The 20,732-nt window shown below is 28.8% G+C and overlaps 1 protein-coding gene across 3 annotated transcripts in view; it reads right to left on the reverse strand.

Moving 5' to 3' along the window:
• LOC116768759 (pyrokinin-1 receptor-like) overlaps positions 1-20,066 on the reverse strand; it is a 36,475-nt gene extending 16,409 nt beyond the window's left edge. For all 3 annotated transcript variants that reach the window (XM_032659565.2, XM_032659567.2, XM_032659566.2), the window contains exons 1-4: positions 19,925-20,066; positions 9,862-10,669; positions 6,170-6,276; positions 4,215-4,322 (exon numbers count right to left, since the gene is read on the reverse strand). In XM_032659565.2, coding sequence (XP_032515456.2) covers positions 4,215-4,322; positions 6,170-6,276; positions 9,862-10,645 — 999 coding nt within the window. In that variant the 5' untranslated portion in view covers positions 10,646-10,669; positions 19,925-20,066. The remainder of the gene's footprint in view (positions 1-4,214; positions 4,323-6,169; positions 6,277-9,861; positions 10,670-19,924) is intronic.
• Positions 20,067-20,732: the final 666 nt, after the last annotated feature.

Below are 20,732 nucleotides of genomic sequence, written 5' to 3' on the forward strand. Positions count from 1 at the left end.
AAAAAAAGGTCTCCGAAAATTTTCCCATTACTTGTTGTGAACTTGAAAAGATATTTAAGTTATGAGAAAACTTCTAGCCTCGGTATTTATCGATCCAAATACGGCTGTAGCAACTGCCTCAGTAGATAAAAAAATATGTGATAATAGGCAAAAACATCCCAAAAACCAATTCCAAATACTGTTCTTAATTACCTAATAGATATTAAAGTATTCGTTATTACCACCGGCTCATATAGAACTTTCAAAACAGTAATCACAGTTTGGAAACTAACTTTAAAAGTTCGCTGGGTAAATATTGAATATTAAGTTTTAATATGAATAGTAAAAGCCTTCTTGCTATGGCTTATTTGTTCTCTTCAGCGACATATACTATATTTTACTCAACTTTTTATGACACAATTATGACAAGTTTATTAATCAGCGCCCTGTCTCGGTTATGACACTTTTCCTGCCTGTTTATTGATTTAATATTATCACCTGTAAGCAATTGTGACCTTGGACTTGTAGTACCTCCCCTTAAATCAAATCTATTTCTATGAACATTGAAAGAATTTAATATATTTTGGATTCGTATCTTCTCCTTTTAACCCATTTACTTACACGTTACTTTACAATTATTAGAAGAAAAATTGTAAACGTCGTCTAAGGAATTATAGAAAAAATCTATAAAAAAAAATTGCCGAAAAATAATTACATAGTATGTCATAAATCAAATATAGGAAAATAATTGTAATTGATATTTTAAAACATGTAATAACTAATTACTAAACTTACAAAAAGTCCTGAATTTATCGGACTACTTTGTAAAAAAATTTCTTTTTTTTTTACTGTTATTGGAAAGGTTTTTGTTCACCAAATATTATGCCTCCTAGAGTTTAATGCTGTACTGTATATTGTTTCGGGACTAAAGCCGGTCATTATACTTATTTTTTATATATAGCATAAACTATATAAGTTTATAAACTAAAAGCGTAGTGTTGAGAGTATAGTATATATTGACTAACAGCTAGATGTTACTATTATCGCTTTACACCTTCCACAACTAAATTAAAACGAGTATTAAATTCTTGGACGACCTTAATGTGATAGTTACGAAATTTTTATAATCAAACGAAATCATATCTTTGTATATAATACAACCAAGTTTTATTAATATTATTCATTTTATTCGGAGCAAAACTTTTGATTTGCTAGATGATAAATATTCTTATTACTTGTCAAATTAAACTTTTCTATAAAGTATCCCGTGGTTAAGAAATAATTTTATAAGCTCCATCACAATTCCCGAGCACGCTGTATATTGCAAAAATACTCTGAACACAAACAACTGTATAATAAATACAAAGAGATTCGGTCTGTCCCACTTACAATGTGACATTTATTGCAGTTGTGCCCACTAATAAGAGTTACTGAACTTCGACATATAAAAAATGGGAGGCTTTTCTTTTGTGGGCGAATGAAAACGTTTTATACATTGTACCGTTCACCCAAAAAAAAATACTACACTGAAATGCGGTAAAAAAGAAATTAGTAGTTCAAATATCTCATGTTTGGACATGTTTAGAAAAGTATATGCGTCTAAGAAAGAACAAAATATAGATGAAAGTAACTCAAGTTAGTCCTTATTATAACATCAACTCAAATCAGCCGTTACGGACAGACAACCAGAGGCACATGGAAAATAAGCTTTATTTTGTAATAGTTATCGTGCCTAAATTTATATATATTGAGTAAAAAACAGACAAAATATATTATCATTTGTTGTCACTTGTATTATATTCGTCGGAAGCTAGCAAGGTAACAACTATGACGAAACTGATCAAGACATTCGTAGAAACGACAAGAGTTGAAACCTCATTATATAACTTTAAATGAACTTTTCAAATAAACAAGGATTTTATGAGCTAAAAAAGTTTCTACTTTAAAAAAACTCATCTGTATAATGTTTTGAGCTACAAAGACTGCAATGAACAAAATATTATGAAAAATTATAATATTAGCATTGAATCAAACTTTAATATTTTTTATTGATATTAATATGTATTAATTGCTTTCATTTAATCTAGCAGCCATGTTGTGTGATTAAGCTATAATGTCCGGGTCCGCGAACGTAGGTACTAGCAAAAAGTCTCTATTCTTTTATGTATATTTTATTCAAATGATTCACAAACTTTCGTTATATAATATATCAACATCGTCTTTCATAACCTTTGATTGATACCTTAAACTTCAAAACCAAACAAGAATTCAAGGCGGCCTTGAAATCAAGCGACGACCGTATATTAAATACAAAAAATTATATTAATTTCAAGAGGAAACAAACCAGTCGTTTAAAAAAAAAATATCATTACATTGCATCATTTTATAATCAAAACATTTTTGAGAATATTGCTTATTACCATTACCTGTTACAGAGCACTGTTATAATATTGTATGTTTATTACAACATGGAATGTTGTGTACTAAAAATATAACATATGACGGTTTGATGAAAGTTATAAAAAAGCCAATGATAACATTTAATATTATCAGTACTATGAGTGTTATCTTTTTTGTGTTATCAATGTTAAAGTAACGGACTTAACATATACACTTGATACACCACGCCCCAATGCTATGACATCATTCATCTCACACGAAAAAATTTTCAAAAGTCTCGGCTTCAATTAAATATTCCCACAACTGGCATATGCGCATTTAAGGTTATAGTTTCTGTTTTCCTATTCGGTAGAATTGAACGAAGAGGATATTTTATATATTTTTATTTTTAGAAAATTAATTAAACAATATTTTTAGAGTTCCGTAGTTCGTCATGTCTGTCTGTCTGTAAAAATTAATAAATTTAAAAATATCAGCTAACCTATACGTGATAGGTGTCTATGGATAGGGCTTTAAAAAAGATATAAAGGTTCCTAAAACCATTTTTCGTCAAAATCAATTTTTTGAAAGAAAGGTGCTTCCAAAGTAGAAAAATAAGTGTCCGGTCCCCCCCTCTAACTTTTAAAATAAGACAATGAGAAATTTAAAAAAAATATATGCTGTAGATTTCAATGGAAACTTTCAACGAAAACTTGTTTTAAACGAGATATCATTATTAGTTTTTAAGAAATAATACAATTTCAAAAAACGCATATACAACTTTGTCGTTCATACAAACACTATGTAAAACCAAGTTATTTTTTTTATAAAACATCGAACAAAGTTACAACTCACTACAATAACTTTTATATTATGTCATCTACTTGCTGCTACGGAACCCTTCAGGGGCGAGTCTGACTCGCACATGTTGAAATTTTTTTTATGTAAAATAAACAAGACTCTGATAGTCTTAGTCTGATGATTCAATAATTTATTAATTTTATACAATTTTTATAACCTAATAATAGAAAAATTTTGTTATTATTTTTTTAGTAAAAAAACTTTTTCTAATTATAATAAAAAAAAACTTTTTCAAATTAGGTGTAAACAACTAGTTATACTATATGTAAACAACATGTTTTAAAGCAAAAATATATGTTATTAGTTATGACCACAAATGAAGGTTGCTACGTTATCATATACTAATGCACGAGTATAACCTCCGGTCTCTTCATAGCGACTTATCATCGAATAATTTAAAATACGAATAATAATATTTAAAGGGAATGAAAACTCCGACAGTGTTATTAATTGACAAACTCAGGTCTTAAAGTTATCGAAATGTGTCATTATGAACAATCAACAATAAAAAACTTTATCGTGAATTTGAAACTTTTTTTAAAATTCAGATCTGCACGCTTAAGTTAGTAAACTGAATTTTCATTCCAAATATTGTGGATGATAATAGATTTAAATAAAACGATGTAAGTTTACGGTTTAGTTGAGAGGCCGAATTCAAGTCTGATCGATTTAGGACGACGTTCACATATTCTGTTTGATAAAGATCACTCTCTCTAGAGGACATAAAATGTGTTTTTGAAATATATCCAACTTCAAATTATAGAAACTATTTCTCTAAGTATATAAAAATTTAATTTTACTAATAAAGTCGTAAATTTGCAAACAATTCTGCACACAATATATTTGTATAACACACAAAGAAAATTTTACGAGAAATACACCAAAAAATACCGTTGTTAGTGTCCATTATATGTTATCCCCAGTTTACCGAACATCGCCTAAAAACAGACATAATTTAACTAGATATAACCAATATTATAAATATATGGACTTACCTTGAAGGCATTTCTAAATTTGTTCGACATGATGTTGTACAGGAACGGATTAATTGAAGTGGATAGGAAGTAAAGCACACCAGACACGTACGTCAGGACTATGTACACCTGCGTCCACAAAAACATATATTAAATAACAAAAACAAGTGATATTAAATTAATTAAAAGCGTAAGTAACTGGTGTCAAATTGTAAACATACAATAATCTTAATATGTATACTTCTTTGACAGTTATAAAACATGTTTATTAACGTTATATAGATGACATATAAAATTAAATTTATGTTAATCTTGTGGCATAACCACCAAAGTGTTTACTAACATGACTTACATAATTCTTATATTAATTTATTTTTATGTGAGATTTATAGATTCATTTAGAATTGACCAGCAATTCAACTATCATGAATGCATAATTTAATCATCAATTCAATTTTTCATGCCTACACATTTTACGTAACTAGCCATTAAATGCTATAATATTTTTTTTATTACATGCCATCTCTTTTGGAAATATTCGTTCAATATTTTATTTAGCAGACAATCTTTTTTTATTATTATTTTTTTATTTAAATCATAATACACTCTCTATCCTAAAGCTATTTTTTTATAGGAACAATAAAAAATACGTATGCATGGCTCAATTTTACTCATTTTGCCAAATCAACTCACAAAAAGAATCAGAAACGTTTAAAGGGACAATGAAAAGAAAAATCCCTTGAATATAAACATACTATTAAAAAAATAGTGAGTTGGAACAGAAACGAACAAGATATAAATATACGACCTTCGTTTATAAATATTTAAATGATTAAAAAAAAAAGATTTCGTGTTAAGGTCCTCCAACATGCATAGTTATGTGTTTTATTTATAGATAACAGCAAAATATTAAAGTAACTACGAAACTGAACTGTAATTTATAACATCTGAATGGTATTAAATATTCATTTGACCTAAATTCCGGAACTTGCCGGGATAGAGGACGCCACTTCGATATTTATATTAACAGATTCTGAAGACTTAGCGGATTTTAGATGTTCAAAACAAACTGCATCTGAAATATATTTTAGAGAAAATATGCCCAGATATTTACTTATGGAAGTTTTTGTAAGTAATATTTTTTTTTAGTAAAATGGTAATTTTTTTACATCTGCTAGTTTCTATGTTATGGTGGTTAAAAAAACTAGTATAAAATACGAAGGTGGGTGATATATTAAATGTTAAATAATACGATTTTATTCGATAATATTAAATAAATTTAATCTCAACGCAAGATTCGGATAAAATGTGTGCAATAAGATAAAAATATGCATAGATATTTCATAAGCGCGCATCCCTATTTACACTGAACGACCTACGTTATCACTGTAATGTATGAAGATTTATATATTAAAAACCGTTAACACATCGTATTTAGTGAGACGATGCGAAACATAGAGTAAGCGTACTGCTTATATATATATAAGTCATTAAAAACTATTTATATTTGTCCCTTGTAAACCTTTAACTAAAGAGGTTTTGTTAATTAAGAGAATCGTAAACTCTAATGACAGATAGTGCAAGAATAAAAAGAAACCTTTTTGGTTGTAAATCATAAAAAACCTACAGATTATTCAATTCCTATATTTGTTTTTTTGATATAAACGTCAACGACCTTGTCTGTATAAAAATATGTAAATATATACCTGCTTGTACGAATGACTTGAATGACCCTCTATATAAAATGAAATTAAAAATATTCACAGACAATATAAAAAAATCAACAAGTTTAGAGTTTTTGTCCAATTCAATTCTATAATTAACTTTGTTAATATCGAACATATATATATATATAAATAATTATATATATATATATATATGTATATTTATGATAATACTAAGTATCCATAATAATTCTGTTTATGTAATTGCGTTTTGAGGGATGGAATTTTTTTTTTATTTTAAATTATAGTTACCTTATAGAATGTGTCTGTTGGATGTTCCATATTCTTGCCATATATCGCTATCAGCCTCTGAACGTGAAATGGCGCCCAACAGAGGAAAAACGACAACGCCACTGCGACTGTAAATAAGTTATTGATTTAACACAGATTTCACTATAAAAAACTATAGTTATTTACTGTTTATTTATAGTACGCTTACCACAAGTTTAGTAATCACGATAATACGGACCGTTTACAGTTTTTCAATCATAAATGTTCGCTTATAGTATGAACTCATCTCAAAGAGATAAAAACGCTTCGTGTGTAGTTTGGCGATGTAAACTTATAGTAAGCATACATATTTATTTCTTTCATCCTATATCGTACAAACCAAAAAAATATTTTTAATTTTAATCGTTACATAAATGTATGTGAGTTTTATTATACAATAATTTAACAACATTGAATAATCATAGTTTTACGGCTTGTATTAATTTATAACTTGAATAACATTATGGAATTAACTAAAGAGGTCTGTTAAAATAATTTCACACGTATGTTATAAAATTCATAAATAAAATTTATACACGCCATTAACTGCAGGTTTATGAATTCTTAACCAAGGTCAATTAAATACGATAGAAGTTGAAAAACGCATTTCCTTCTCCAATATAAACTAACACAAATTTATCGATTTCAGTTTGTTATAGGGGCTCTTGTATAATATTTGGATATACGTAAAATATTAAAATACTATTTCAATTATTTTTATGAATTATGTTAAAATTCTTAACGTATTGAAACTAAACCAGTAACATTATTACTATGAACCGATATTTCATGTTAATTCAAAGACTTTTTCTGCATCATATTCATATATTTCAAATATAATTGAGTTTCAATTAAAATAAAAGTTACAATTGCCTTGCATAATTTTGTTTATTCTTTATCTTATAGTCAGATTATATATAGTATTCAAACCGAGACTTGTGACCTGTTTTTTTTTTAATTTCAACATTTATAACAGACATTTAAATTAATTATCTTTACTTAAGGATCTGCTTCACAAATAATATCTTTGGACTTTGTTTAACATTGGTTAACATTGTTTACTAAACAAATTTAAGGAAAGCCATTGTAAAATCGCAAAACGACAACCTTACTAAACAGAAGTAAGCAAACAAGGGGAATAAAAAAATATTTTATTGTGTACCTTAATTTCATTTATGTAATGGTTAACGGTTGTCACAAGTAAAGTCTAAAAATTACTTAGCAAAAAGTTAAAGTCACTCTTATAGTAGATTAAAGTAATCTACAATAAAAATTATAGTCTCGTAAACATACTGACAAATTAATACAGCAATCTCAGGGCCAGTACAGACAGCGCATTGTGGAGAACCAACACGTAAATTAATTTTAAATCGACGGATTAACGCTTGTCTCCTGGCTTCATTTTGGATAAATTCCGCTTGAAAATTATGAATGTCATTTTCGAACTCGTTTGAGCCCAAATCCATCGGGATATAGCCAAAACACATTCTAAAGGTCAGTATAGTTACTGGACATGAGACGGATATCCGGTAACTATCCGGTATCCTGCCGAATAGAAATTCAGTATCCGGCCAAATTTCGGATAGTAAAATGACAATAAACACATTGTTCTACGTGACGCAAATCATACTACAATAAATTACGGACAACTTTTATTTTTATTCAATACCCAAACTTGACAAGTGGCAAAAATTGTGGTGAATGAATACTCAGTTTTCCGTTTGGCTAGGCTTCGTAAACCAGATCCGATTCTGAAAGCAGCCTTTTGGTGCAAATGCTACTGCCAGGTGCTGAAAAATAAATTCTAGCAAACCTTGACAGCTGCGGGTACTGATTTTAATTAACTGACCACTAAATGTACGGGTCATCATTGCGATCGTTCCGAGATGTCTTAAAACAAAAGCCAATATCTTTGAGTAAATTTCGGAACAACCCGAATATTCGCTATCCGGCATCCGGGCAAACTACTATCCGTTTTATCTTTAATATTAACAAATCAGTTAAACCTTTGTCACTTCTTTATTGTCCATTACAAGATGTATAGATTCAATTAAGAGAAAATACGTTTATTATATACGTCATTCGTCTTTGCGATTAGAAACTAATATGGTACATTTTAAAAAACAAATTTTTCAATCATAACTAATATCTGACTTGATGGTAAAGTATTTTATTCATTAAGTACTTTTGAAATTTTTACACTCGGTGTATATCATGTACAGGATGTATTTTTGTAACACATCCAATTAAAATCTCAATCTATTATGTTCTGTTTCTATTTCCTTATTTCTAAATGTCAATATGTGAGTTGTTAAGCGACGTCGATGTCGATTTTGGCGGAACGAATCCACATAAATCGTGTTCACTGATCCATCAAAATTGTGTTTCAAAATCGTAATTTTGATAACATTGTAGTATATATGTTTAGAATGCTGCCCAATCATAAATGTACTTTGAAACTAATCTTTTTTATACAAATTTTTATTCTGCTTCTGCATTTATCTCACGTAAAGTGACTTTTCTTTTTAATACTTTTCTTTTAACTGGAAATATAATGTCAGAGTTGAAACGGCTTAAAGTTGAAAACATCCTAGTCTTTATTTCCACGAACACCATTCCAAATTAAGTTTCGCGAAGCATAATTTGCTTTGAAATTCAACTATTATAATAACAGTTCGACGGAAATTTTGTATCAAGAGTTATAATGAGAAGATTACGGACTGTGAGGATCTCCTGTATAACTCCAATTTATTAATAAATATAAAAGATACTTTATAAACTAATAGAAAATATCAAATCATATATTAAAATATAATTTTCCACCCTTGATATAACTGACGATATGTTCGACAGTTGTTATTAAGAGATTCTATAAATTATAAAACAATTAACTTGAAAGCAGATTTAGTTTATATTAACTTGCAAATGGGTTTTTCTTGAAAGCGGTTTGCATCACTACACGTCTTAGAACATTTTTATAATCTTTTGTTACTCTTATTAAGGTCGCAAAATATCCTTCGAGTTCACATATAAAAATATCTTTCGAGGACATAAAGAAAAAAATATGACTGGAAATTTTCAACCTTCATTAAATTATACAAAGGCTTATAATCAAAATAGGTATTACGATTTTATATCAATTTTTTTTATCACTGACAAGTAAATAATAAAGATTTTATAATTTGCTTTTTTTAATTTCAAAGTTCTTCTGAGTGAATTTGATTAAACAAATCTGAACAAGGAACTATTATATAACAAGGTCTTGCCTTAAACGTTAACGTTATGTGACTTCTATAACTTTACCATTATTGTAACCTTAAACTTTATTTTATAAATATTTTGTTTATAACCTCGAAATGCTCAAATAATTCTAGAATATTTAATTTTATTTATTTAAATACGTTCAATAAATTGGTTACACTATGTATTACTTTTAAATACTCACGCTATATGCGTGATTATTTAAAAGTAATATATATGTTATTATTATTATAATTCAAAAAAATATTTTTTTTTTAGTAGTAAGTAATTTTTACATCAAACAGTTCTTAGTTTTGAGTGAATATTCAAGGTAAATATTATATATTAACACTCCTATAATAAAATCAAATTCCATCCAGCATTTTAACTTAACTGTTGACTTCAAGTATCTTGTTTTATTATTATTGTCTCACCTAACATCCTAATGACTCTTCTTTGGGAGGCGCCGTTTCTGTATCGAGGAGTACCATTAGGACGGTCACCGCTTTCAACCGATGACTTCTTGACTGGATGCAAAACCCGTGACGTGTGTAACTTGAGACCAATCAACGCATATAACACAGTTATCAAAGACATGGGAGCAACGAAAAACACAAAACTGGATATAACAAAGACTTGGTGCACACCGTGACCTTTTACTGTACATGCACTTATATTCTGACCGTTCTCTTTATAGGAGACGACACCGAACTGCATAGCTTGAGGTACCGCGGAACACAAAGCACAAATCCATATAGCTATAATGTATCTCACTGCTCTAGACAACTTGGACATCTTGTGCGACATGAATGGACGGCATATGGCGATATATCTTTCCACAGTGAACGCTGTTATTGTCAACACAGTGGCGTTGGCTGATGTTTCTGATATCAAACCGACTGTGATACATAACGCTTCTCCTAGTGGATAAGACAGTGGGTTCCACAGTCTGTGCACTTCCAACGGTAGTCCGCAAATAAGCAGGAGAAGATCGGATATCGCTAAGCTAAATAGGTAAAAGTTTGTAGCTGTGTGCATAGATCTGTTACGACCGATGACAACACATGTGCTTATGTTTCCTAAGATTCCAGTTACAAATATAATGGCATATATCACGCTCAAAGGAACTATCACATCCAACGATTCGGGTTCAGCGAAACCGGACTGCGTGTCATTGGTTTCATTCAACGATTGCAAGTCCTCGTCGTCCAAATCCATTTTCACTTCATTAAACTGCAATACCTGAAACAAAATATATATTTTTAATCACCTAATATACTTTTATATGTAGTATAGTATATAGTATAGAAGTTCTAATAATTTAAGCCCTCCAACTTATCTAATCCGATGTATTTAGATCTGGAGTATGAAAATGAAAAAAATTAAACTTAAAATAAGATAAACTCATTGAGATTTCGCTGACTAATGTATAAAGTATATAGATTATTTTAACACAATTTGTCTACTACTAGGCTTACTCGGACACTAAATAACTGGGTTATATATAAATGTATTAGCATTTGCCCCCGACTCCGTCCGCGTAAACATCAGAACTGTTCTTTGCCACTATGGCCACTGAATCGTTTCATGGTTCCACTCATGTGGTTTTGGTACCGGGGCGGGGTCTGGATTAATATCGGGATTAGAATCGGGATCGGGATGAAAGTTAAAAAATAGCCCTACGCCCACTGGACCCGAACTGTATTTTAAGGTTCCAACCGTATAGTTTTGGGATCGGGATTCGGGATTCGAGGTGGGAATAAAAGGTAGCCTATGTCTTTCTCCACGGTTCCATAAATAAAACTCTTTGGCAAATTATTAATTATTACGTACCAATTCTAAGCGTCTTATACTCGTGATAGCTTCTAAACGAAACGTCCGATTGGGATCAAATAAAAAAGTATTTTACTTCTACATAAATGTCAAACAAAACAAATGATAACATAAGGCTTAATTTGGATAACGATTAATAAAACGATACACCTTTATCGTAGTTTTTTGAACCCAAAAGTGGATATTGTGACTAAATTATGATATATGCTTCCAGGGACATATTTTTGCATCATAATAGGACCTAAAAACCAGTCGTACGTTATTTTGTTGTATTGGCAATAGTTTTTGCGCACGCATAAGTAAGTATTCGTTTTTACACCGTGGTTTACAAAGTTGCAATTTTCTTATGAGTTTAAATTTTTTTGAAAATCGCCTATAGCTTTCCTGGATAAATGGACTATCCAACACTGAAATAATTTTTTAAATTACCAGTAGTTCCTGAGGTTAGAGCGTCCTAAGAAAAAAACAAACAAACTCTAAAGCTTTATAATATTAGTATAGATAAGGTACCAAAAGCATGTAACTATTGTAGGATTCAAAAGGTATAGTCAGATTTTTAGGATTGATGTATATATTCTAGCACAAAACATATTTTTCCACAAATAGTTCAACCGTTTTTTTTATCGCATGAATATTTTACTTAAAACATAGAAATATGGCAATTTTCTCTCAAATTTTAACAATATTAAGTATTACATGTAGAAATTATAATGTTCAAAGCAAAATTTTATAGATGGCCCCTCTGCGCAAATATGAAAATCTAAATATATGGAATCATTATTTATGATTTCAGTCAAAGCACAATGGCTTAATTGGCAAAGGAACTGGGACACGACATCCAGCTTGTCTCAAGTTGTAATCCCACGCGTCTGTTGAATTACTTTATATTATTTATATGAATCTCAGCTTGGAATGACTGAGACGTTTAAAGAAAAATTCGATTGAAATGCATTTTATAGTATTGATTATTTAAATCATGTTAAAATATCATGTTTGATTTTCCTAAAATTTAGGAGGATTTTATATTAAATTCCATATGTTTTTCGATCTCGTCACAGAACATCGGCTTTGTTCGGTTGCTGCGTGTTTTAAAATACAATGTGTGGATAGATTTTATTCAATAAAATTAATCTCAATATAATTATTCAATATATAATGTGTGTATATATCGGATTATTTACATTGTTTTGCAGTTTGACCGATGGAAACTTTCTATCCGCAGAATGTAAACAGAGATCCTCATAAGAGGAAATGCGAAGGACTGTAATTAAGTGAGCTACAACTTCATTTACCACAAACAAATAGTCTTGAAATGTATTTCAAAATGAAAAATACATTGAAAATATATATTTTTTAAATGTTATGGATTCCTCTCATTGAAAATTGGCCATGAAATTGCTATTATTATTGAATGTAATTACAACCCGTACAATATTATTTTGTATAAAATCTCATCTTTATTAACTTAGAGAAGCAAAAACTAACTATAAAAAAATAATAATCAAGAAGTTTCATATACAAAACACAATAAATTAATGTAAACAATTATTTTTTTATGATTATAATTTGTTAATGAAAAATTTTTCCTTGCTTATAAAAATTATTATATTTCTTAAGATATTTCTTAAACGCATTACATAAATGAAATCAATGGTTGAGTCTTAATTTTTATTGAAATTATGTTTGACTTACTTATAATCCTGATAGCTTGTATTTATTTTGAAGCAGATTACAAATATCCAGACAAAATATTTCACGTAAGAAACTATTTTTTCATCACCACGGTCCTTACTGTATTTATTATAACAAACAAAAGATTGCCCTCCAGATTGCTTCAAAGCCAATTGAACTCATAATATTTCCGATCGATTCATCTAATTTCTTTTTTCCAGTATTTCCAAATAAGATTATAAGAATGGATGAGGATTTCGTCGGTAATTGGAAACAAGGTACATAAATGTTTTTGTTATTTCAATTAGACATATTCCTAACACGTTTCGTATGACGAATATTGTTTAATGAAATGAATTAATGCGCATTTAAAATGATATTCTAGTTGAAAAAAAAACATCCTACGCCTTTAAAACAAGTTAGGTGCATGCAATATAGTAAAAAGACTAGAAAAATATTATCACTTAGTAAAAACCAATATCCGATGGAAACTCATCGACGCGCAGCTGTCTATGAAATGCACTCACAGCCAATTTACAAACATTCTGCTGAACTTGAATCTCTAAATTAATATTCTCTATAAGTAAATAAATATTTTACAAACAATATACTCTGTCGTAATTAAACACACGAAGACAGAAACATTCAGAAAATCCGTCCATAATCCTACCTGATCGGAAAAATGGAAAGCGTGTTACGACCTTTATAAAAATCAATTTGAAACGAATGATTTTGATGACTGAAAAAATAAAATAAACTCATGAAATATTCACCATTCCAATACACTATGGAGTGACGGAATGCTGAACATGCTCCGTTTTTATGAAGCTGCAACAATGGCGACATATTTGGATTTATGACAGTCATTTATGGGACGTTTACAAAACCTTGAAACCATTATTACCTTAAGCGATCCGTTCATAGAAAACATATTCAATATTTTATAGACGCGTGAAAAGTTAAATATGGCGTTAAATAATCTACGTATCATATCTATGTAATAACAAATGACTTAAAATATATTTTTTATTTATAAAATCTTCTTTTTACAAAACAATTTATGATTAAAATGTGACAATCTGTATGACATTCAAATAACCTCACACAAAAAGTATTGGATAATAATAATTGTTTTTATACATAATATTTAAGTTTCCGCCTTTTTTAATCTTTACGATGATGCCAATACAATTAAGAATATTAAGGTTTTTTAAAAAATAAATATTTTTTATCATATCTATAAGCGAAGAGGATGAAAATTCAACAGAACTTTCAAAATGTTGATTTATAACCTAACACGCATAGGTTATCCTATTACACAGAGGAGAAATTTACTGTTTAATCCAATACTAAAGTCGCTATCACTTAACGTTCTTAGGTCATTGTCTACCACCAAGCCTGTTAATAGTTGAGGTCCCTATCATATCTCTCAATGAATTTTCATAAAGCCTGGTTTCATAATCCTCTTAGTCGGACCAGCACGTCATGTAGACACAATTAAGGGATATATCATAGTATATATTATAGATAAATTATTATTATATAATTAAAAAAGGATAGAAAATTATAAGATTTTTGAATTTTATATAAGAGTTGACGATCAACAATATTTATTTCATCTTGAAAGTCAAAAGATTATTTTATTATTTTTAGTTCGTTCATTGATTATGACTCCAAAAAACTGAATTAATGAGTTCATATATGATATATTTTATTTGATTTACATAAAAAAATGTATATTTAAAATACTGGTCGCGGCTTCAGGTCATCGTAACATTTATTGGGGTGTTCAAAACGAAAAAAATTATTATAATTTATGTAAACATAATACGATTGTTAAAATTAATAGTCATAAACATACTCTGTCTTCAGTGTCAGGTGAAAAATTTGATATAAAAAAAAAATCAATTCACACTTATAGTACGTATGTCGATACATTTTGTGTAACCCAAAACACGATGGAGACTGAACTTTGTATGCGGCATGAAGCAAAAGATGTGGTTATAATAAATATAAAATTTAAGAAATAAAAAATATTATACCTAATTTGTCTTATAATCCTCCGAATAACTGTCTCATTACAGACTCAGTATTCCCAATAATAAGTGGTTACCGATTCTCATTCAAGACTGAGGAGCCGAAATGTATGTACGTACTAACGTTCAGTAATGAAAAAACAATACGTTAAAATTCTATTAAATTAAATAAATACATACGAGTATATTGAGTCTTTAACTTTTTCATCAATATGCTAATGCTTCCCCTCGGGTTTGCTTTAATGAACGATAAGCTTTTAAATATTTATATATCAGAGTAAAAGAAAATATTTAAAAAATATTTTTGTTATTAATTTTTACTTATTTTGTTTTTCATTTTCATTTCAATTATTTTTCAGTTGTTTCTATAATCTTGCCATTTTAGAACAATATTTTATAAGTAAATCAATATTGAATAAATGTATTTTTTTTTTAATAATTATATTGGTCTAAAGAAATCTATAACTCTGTCTTTGACAGTTGTTATTGTCACTTTCTTTTTTTTATTACAAAAGCCTTAACTCCGATTGTAGAGCCTTTCTCTCAAAAGTTAAATAGATATTGTTCGTGTTCATTGAATTGTAAAAAAGAAATATTGTTTTACCTATATGTAATATTTTTAGTAATTGATGTTTCATTCAAAGTTATCTTCTATTATCGTAAGTAATCATTGATCGTAAAGCCCTAACAATTACTAATTGTTTTTATTGCGTTGCAGTAAAACTGAACATTAAAAACAACTTTATAGTTATTGGTAATATAACCAATGTATTAGCTATTGTTATCCCAGTCTCGCTTTTGCTTAAAGAACAAGTTTACCTTGATTTTGCATACTAACGTTTGAATTTTCTTGGAGTAACATTTTAGACAGAAAAGTATTTTCTCGGCGCTGACAAAATAGTGCTGGATTACTAAACCACTTGCACGTAATATGGAACGTAGCTGTAGATGGTGAAGCCAAGATTAACGTAATAGCTTAAAGAAGAGTAGTAATACATGACTGTACTAATATAGTAGTGTAGCAGTGCAGTGGTACATCTGTACAGTGGTAAAGCGGTACAGACTTACAGTAGTATAATAGTATAATATAGTAGTATAGTAATATAGTAGTTTAGTAGTAATGTATTTAATTGAAACTAATATTTTTCGGATATACTACGCCTGCTTTATTTTTGTAAAAAAACTACATTTCACACAATGTAAATTTCACATAATGTGAATTTGCCATCTCGTCTGCCCGTGATCACGGTTGCTGAAAAGTAACCGAAACGTCGGCAGTATGTAGTTTTAACAAAAAAATAAAGCACGCGTAGTATATCCGAAAAATATTAGTTTCATTTAAATGAATGAAACTCGCGAAAGTCTTAGATCTCATTAGTAGTATACTAGTATAGTTGTACAGTAGTAAAGTAGCATAAATAATGACGTCAACTAATTCAGTTCTATTCAGGGAACAAATTTAGTCGCATCAATATATGGGTATGAAAGAACTATATCATTATATCAAAATGGTATTCGTGCCGATACAAACTAATACAAAAGTGGATCCAAATTTATTTGCCCACAGCTAGTAATTTTCAGCTCGTGTCATATTTCAAGAACGCTTTATGTAACGTTATCCTTTGAACGAAGTTCCTAAGTACATATCTTCGTGGAAGCGCGAACGATATAAGGTTAACAAAAAAATACCATATAACATCACATAAATATCATTACATTTATATAATTAAACGTCCAGGATAATTTTCTTGAATACGAACAATTTAAAAAACACGTACAGCAAAATAAATTTAATTTCTTTAGTATTTTGCATAAACCAATAATTCAATTCATTTGTCTCGAACATGTTTCCTCGTTAAATTTCCACAAATGTTATACCACGGAATAACGCGGCGTAATTCATTCGGTTTAAAATAGAGATTATTTAATTTAACACAAAAAAAAACAATTATATATTTCCATTAAGCATAAAATTATGTTTAAATCAAAGAATTCTTATAATGGTATGTTTTGTACTAACAAGAGCCCCGTAAGCGTGAATAAGGTTCGAGATGTACCTATGTATTTTTTAATTAGTTTAAAAAATGTATAACTAGATCATAATAAATTGTTTTGTAGCACCTGAAAATAAAAGATTTAATTGATATTTTATAATACACATACTATATACACAGTTTAAAACCACAAATAGAGTGCAAACACAATCTGCTTCTTAATTTCGTTTTTCGACGGTTAGTTCCCTTGTCATATCAAAATGATATTCATGTTACGCAATCATCGTATAATTTTAGGGTTATTTTTAAATAATTCAAAAATAATATTTCTATTCATACATTTTGAAGCTAAGATTAAATCATATATAGCTATAACCGCTCATATTTCCCGAATCCGGTTCTTTCTAAAGAAATCTTAACCACATTTCGGACATTTGTAACTCATAGAAGACCCATATCAGTCATCGCTATTTAAACCCATTGACTGACAGGACTGACATAAAAGGAGTTACGCTGTTGTTAGTAAACATACGTCGTAGAAGACGAAAATGACAGCGTTACATACGTTAATAGTAAATATACCTAATGAGCTGTTTTAAACGGGATGTTCTATAGCAGCTGAGATTTCAACCAATCAGGGATCGTTGCATATGACATTCAAATATTTCTACAAATAACGTTAGTTAAAAAAATGTATACAAAGCATAAACGGAGGCTGATTTGAAGAAATTAAACAATGATAAAGTACATAGAAGTTATAAAGATAAATTATTAAAGTAGAAAATACGCAGTACACATAAGACATTGAGTCTTCCCAATTAGGCCGTCAGCCATATTATATTTTGATAACTGTCATATAAAGTTCACAAACCTAAATGTGTATGAAAAAAAATATCTTAATAGCTTAATGACATTTACTTAAATCAAATTGCAAGGTCCATATATAAGAACATACTGTTATAGTCTACTTATACTGAAATTAAAAAAGTTTTATCATACTGGAAAGTCTATAGTCTCTTGTGACATACTAATATATCAAAATTTCGGTATCAAAAAGTGATATCTATACATTCCTAACAACACTATATCTAATGAGGCTTAAGACTTTCTCAAGTATTCATAAAAAATAAAACTAATATTTACTACGCGTATTATATTGTTTTAAAAACTAAATACTCCCAACTTTTCGGTTCCTTTTCAGCAACCGTGATCACATAGTAAATATGAACAATATTAGTTTTATTATTCAATATACTATATCTATTCAATAAAAATATCTGTGATTATTAATTAGATATTACTTTATATTACATGTCTGGGATACTTTTTACATTGTTTTAACTGTAATGATATAATAAATTTAAGAGATTATCAATTAATAAATAATTATAACTTAATTATCCTTTTGGTGCAAACAAAAAACGAGGAAAAAAAATTTAAAACTTGAATTGTTTTAAATAAAAAAGTCTAATTAACTTCGAGGTTTTTAGGACTTGTGATTCTAAAAAATACCTTCATTTATCGCCTGTCCGATTTAAATTATTATTGAACGATTAATATCATGCGCAACACTTTAAAATTGTTTTCAAATGAAGAATTTTAAACAACATGGCCGCCATGATTAGGCATTGCAATTTCCTAGTGCCTATTTTTATCACGAATCCGATAAGAAACGATTGTTGATTACTTGAGATACAATAAGAGTTTCATTAAACCGTTTTTAAAGAAACATAGTGAGATTTGCTCCACGGTAATGAACACTTAAATATCTATAGCTTTTCAGCATTAGTAATAAAATTTAACACGAAAATAATATTAGAATAATATTATTAGGAACCAATTGTGCATGTTTACGTCACAAAATTTATTTAAAACTAAATCACCTTGCTTACGAGGAGACGAAATGTGTGTGTCATGTTTCCCTCATAGTGAATATAACAGAAAAAATGTATTTATTGATACAGATTTTAAGAAATCTAACAATTGGATTTAAGTATTGGAAGAAAACGTTTCTTCTATTCTATACTATTCTGTGAAATCATTCTTTGTCAGATTTTATCATCTCACCACGTTCATTACTACAAATGGTCAGCTTTAAATAAATGTTTGAACTGCTACTTTTACGATAAAAAAATAATTCAATATTGTATGAATAATATTAATAACTTCGAGTGAAATTTATAGACAAATTGAACTTGGGGGAAACAGCTGCAACTAAAATTAAAAGAATTTTAGAATCTAATTATTTTTAATAAAAAACACATTCTTGAGAAATTTATAAACACTTATTGAGGATTTCTAAACGTTGTAACGCTCTTAAACTGTCACAAATATTTAACGCTTTAAGGTGGGCGTAGTTAATTATTTTATAACGATATTATTATTTACGGAAAACCGGTTGGTAAACAATTAAAATATTTTTATCACACCGAGCGATGTTGTTCTAAATAAAAATAATGTGTATATATATAAGTTTCATGGATATATCTTCCGCTCTGTATTTTTCTTAGCTTATTACGTTTCAAGAAAACAAATCGATTTAATGTAACCGTATTCTACAAACAAAACATATTGTTTTAAATTTACAACCGTGACGAATCTGCTAGAAATAATTTTGTTATTATTTATAACATGATTTGTTTAAAGCAAAACAGAAACGCAATTAAATTTATATTATTATAACAAGACATATATTAAACCGAGTGATGAAAGTATTATAAGAAAATATATACATATATACGTCTGTACGTCATACTATGCATATGTAAAACAAGAACTAACGAAAAAGAACTACAAGAATATTAATGTACGATTCAATTCAAAACCTTGACAATTAAATATTAACTTTTTTTTTATAAATAAATAATTGTTAAACATTAAACGTATTAAGCTATTTTTATTTACTATATATATAGAACACTTTTCTGCATACACGATTATTATATTTTTACGTTACGACATACCTTATATGAATACCACCAAATATTTTGACAATAAAAACTTTTTACACATCAACGTACAGTCAGTTTAATATGTGTTTTTTAATCTGTTACATTTTACGCGCACGTTAGCGGGAGCTGCTGTAAAGGATAGCGCTTCAATGTAAGGTAGAATCGCGACTAGTCCAAAACGCGCTTACTCGAGGCAGCCGGCACGCGAATCCCTCAGTAAGGCCAATGTCAGGAACGAAATTCGAAAGTAGACGATATATATTAATATTTAACTTTTTTTAACAAAAGGATAAATATATATCATTATTATAATGAAACATTATTTAAACAGCTATGTACAATGTAATGAGTGGTATTGTTTACTCTGTCAATGCATTATGATTATTTATTTCCGTTGTTAACTTGAATGTTTTATTATACATCTCTATTTAATTAATGTTTATATTGATATATATTTAAAAATATATAAAATATTCAATATATACGACAAACAGACAGCTTTAACAACAACACAAGAGCAGAGATAAGAAGCTTAGATACAAAAAACGCGTCTATATTCACGCTAATTTCCAATTCTCAGTATTTTTAACGGTTTGACAGACAAACCAAGCATAACGTCTGTCAACAATGCTCCATTTGACTCAAATAAGTAATCAGGAAAACATAGCTATTAAAAAAAAATGCAGAATAAAAATGTTTTTGCCCATCGATTTATAACAAAAATACTTAAATGAGTACCAACAACTAAAAACCAAGTTCTGAAGTTTTAGACATATAATGTTAGGAAATTTGTCGATGCAACGTTTAAACTAAGAGGCCT

Source organism: Danaus plexippus, chromosome 4 (assembly GCF_018135715.1).
Source record: "Danaus plexippus chromosome 4, MEX_DaPlex, whole genome shotgun sequence".
NCBI classification, from domain to species: Eukaryota; Metazoa; Arthropoda; class Insecta; order Lepidoptera; family Nymphalidae; genus Danaus; species Danaus plexippus.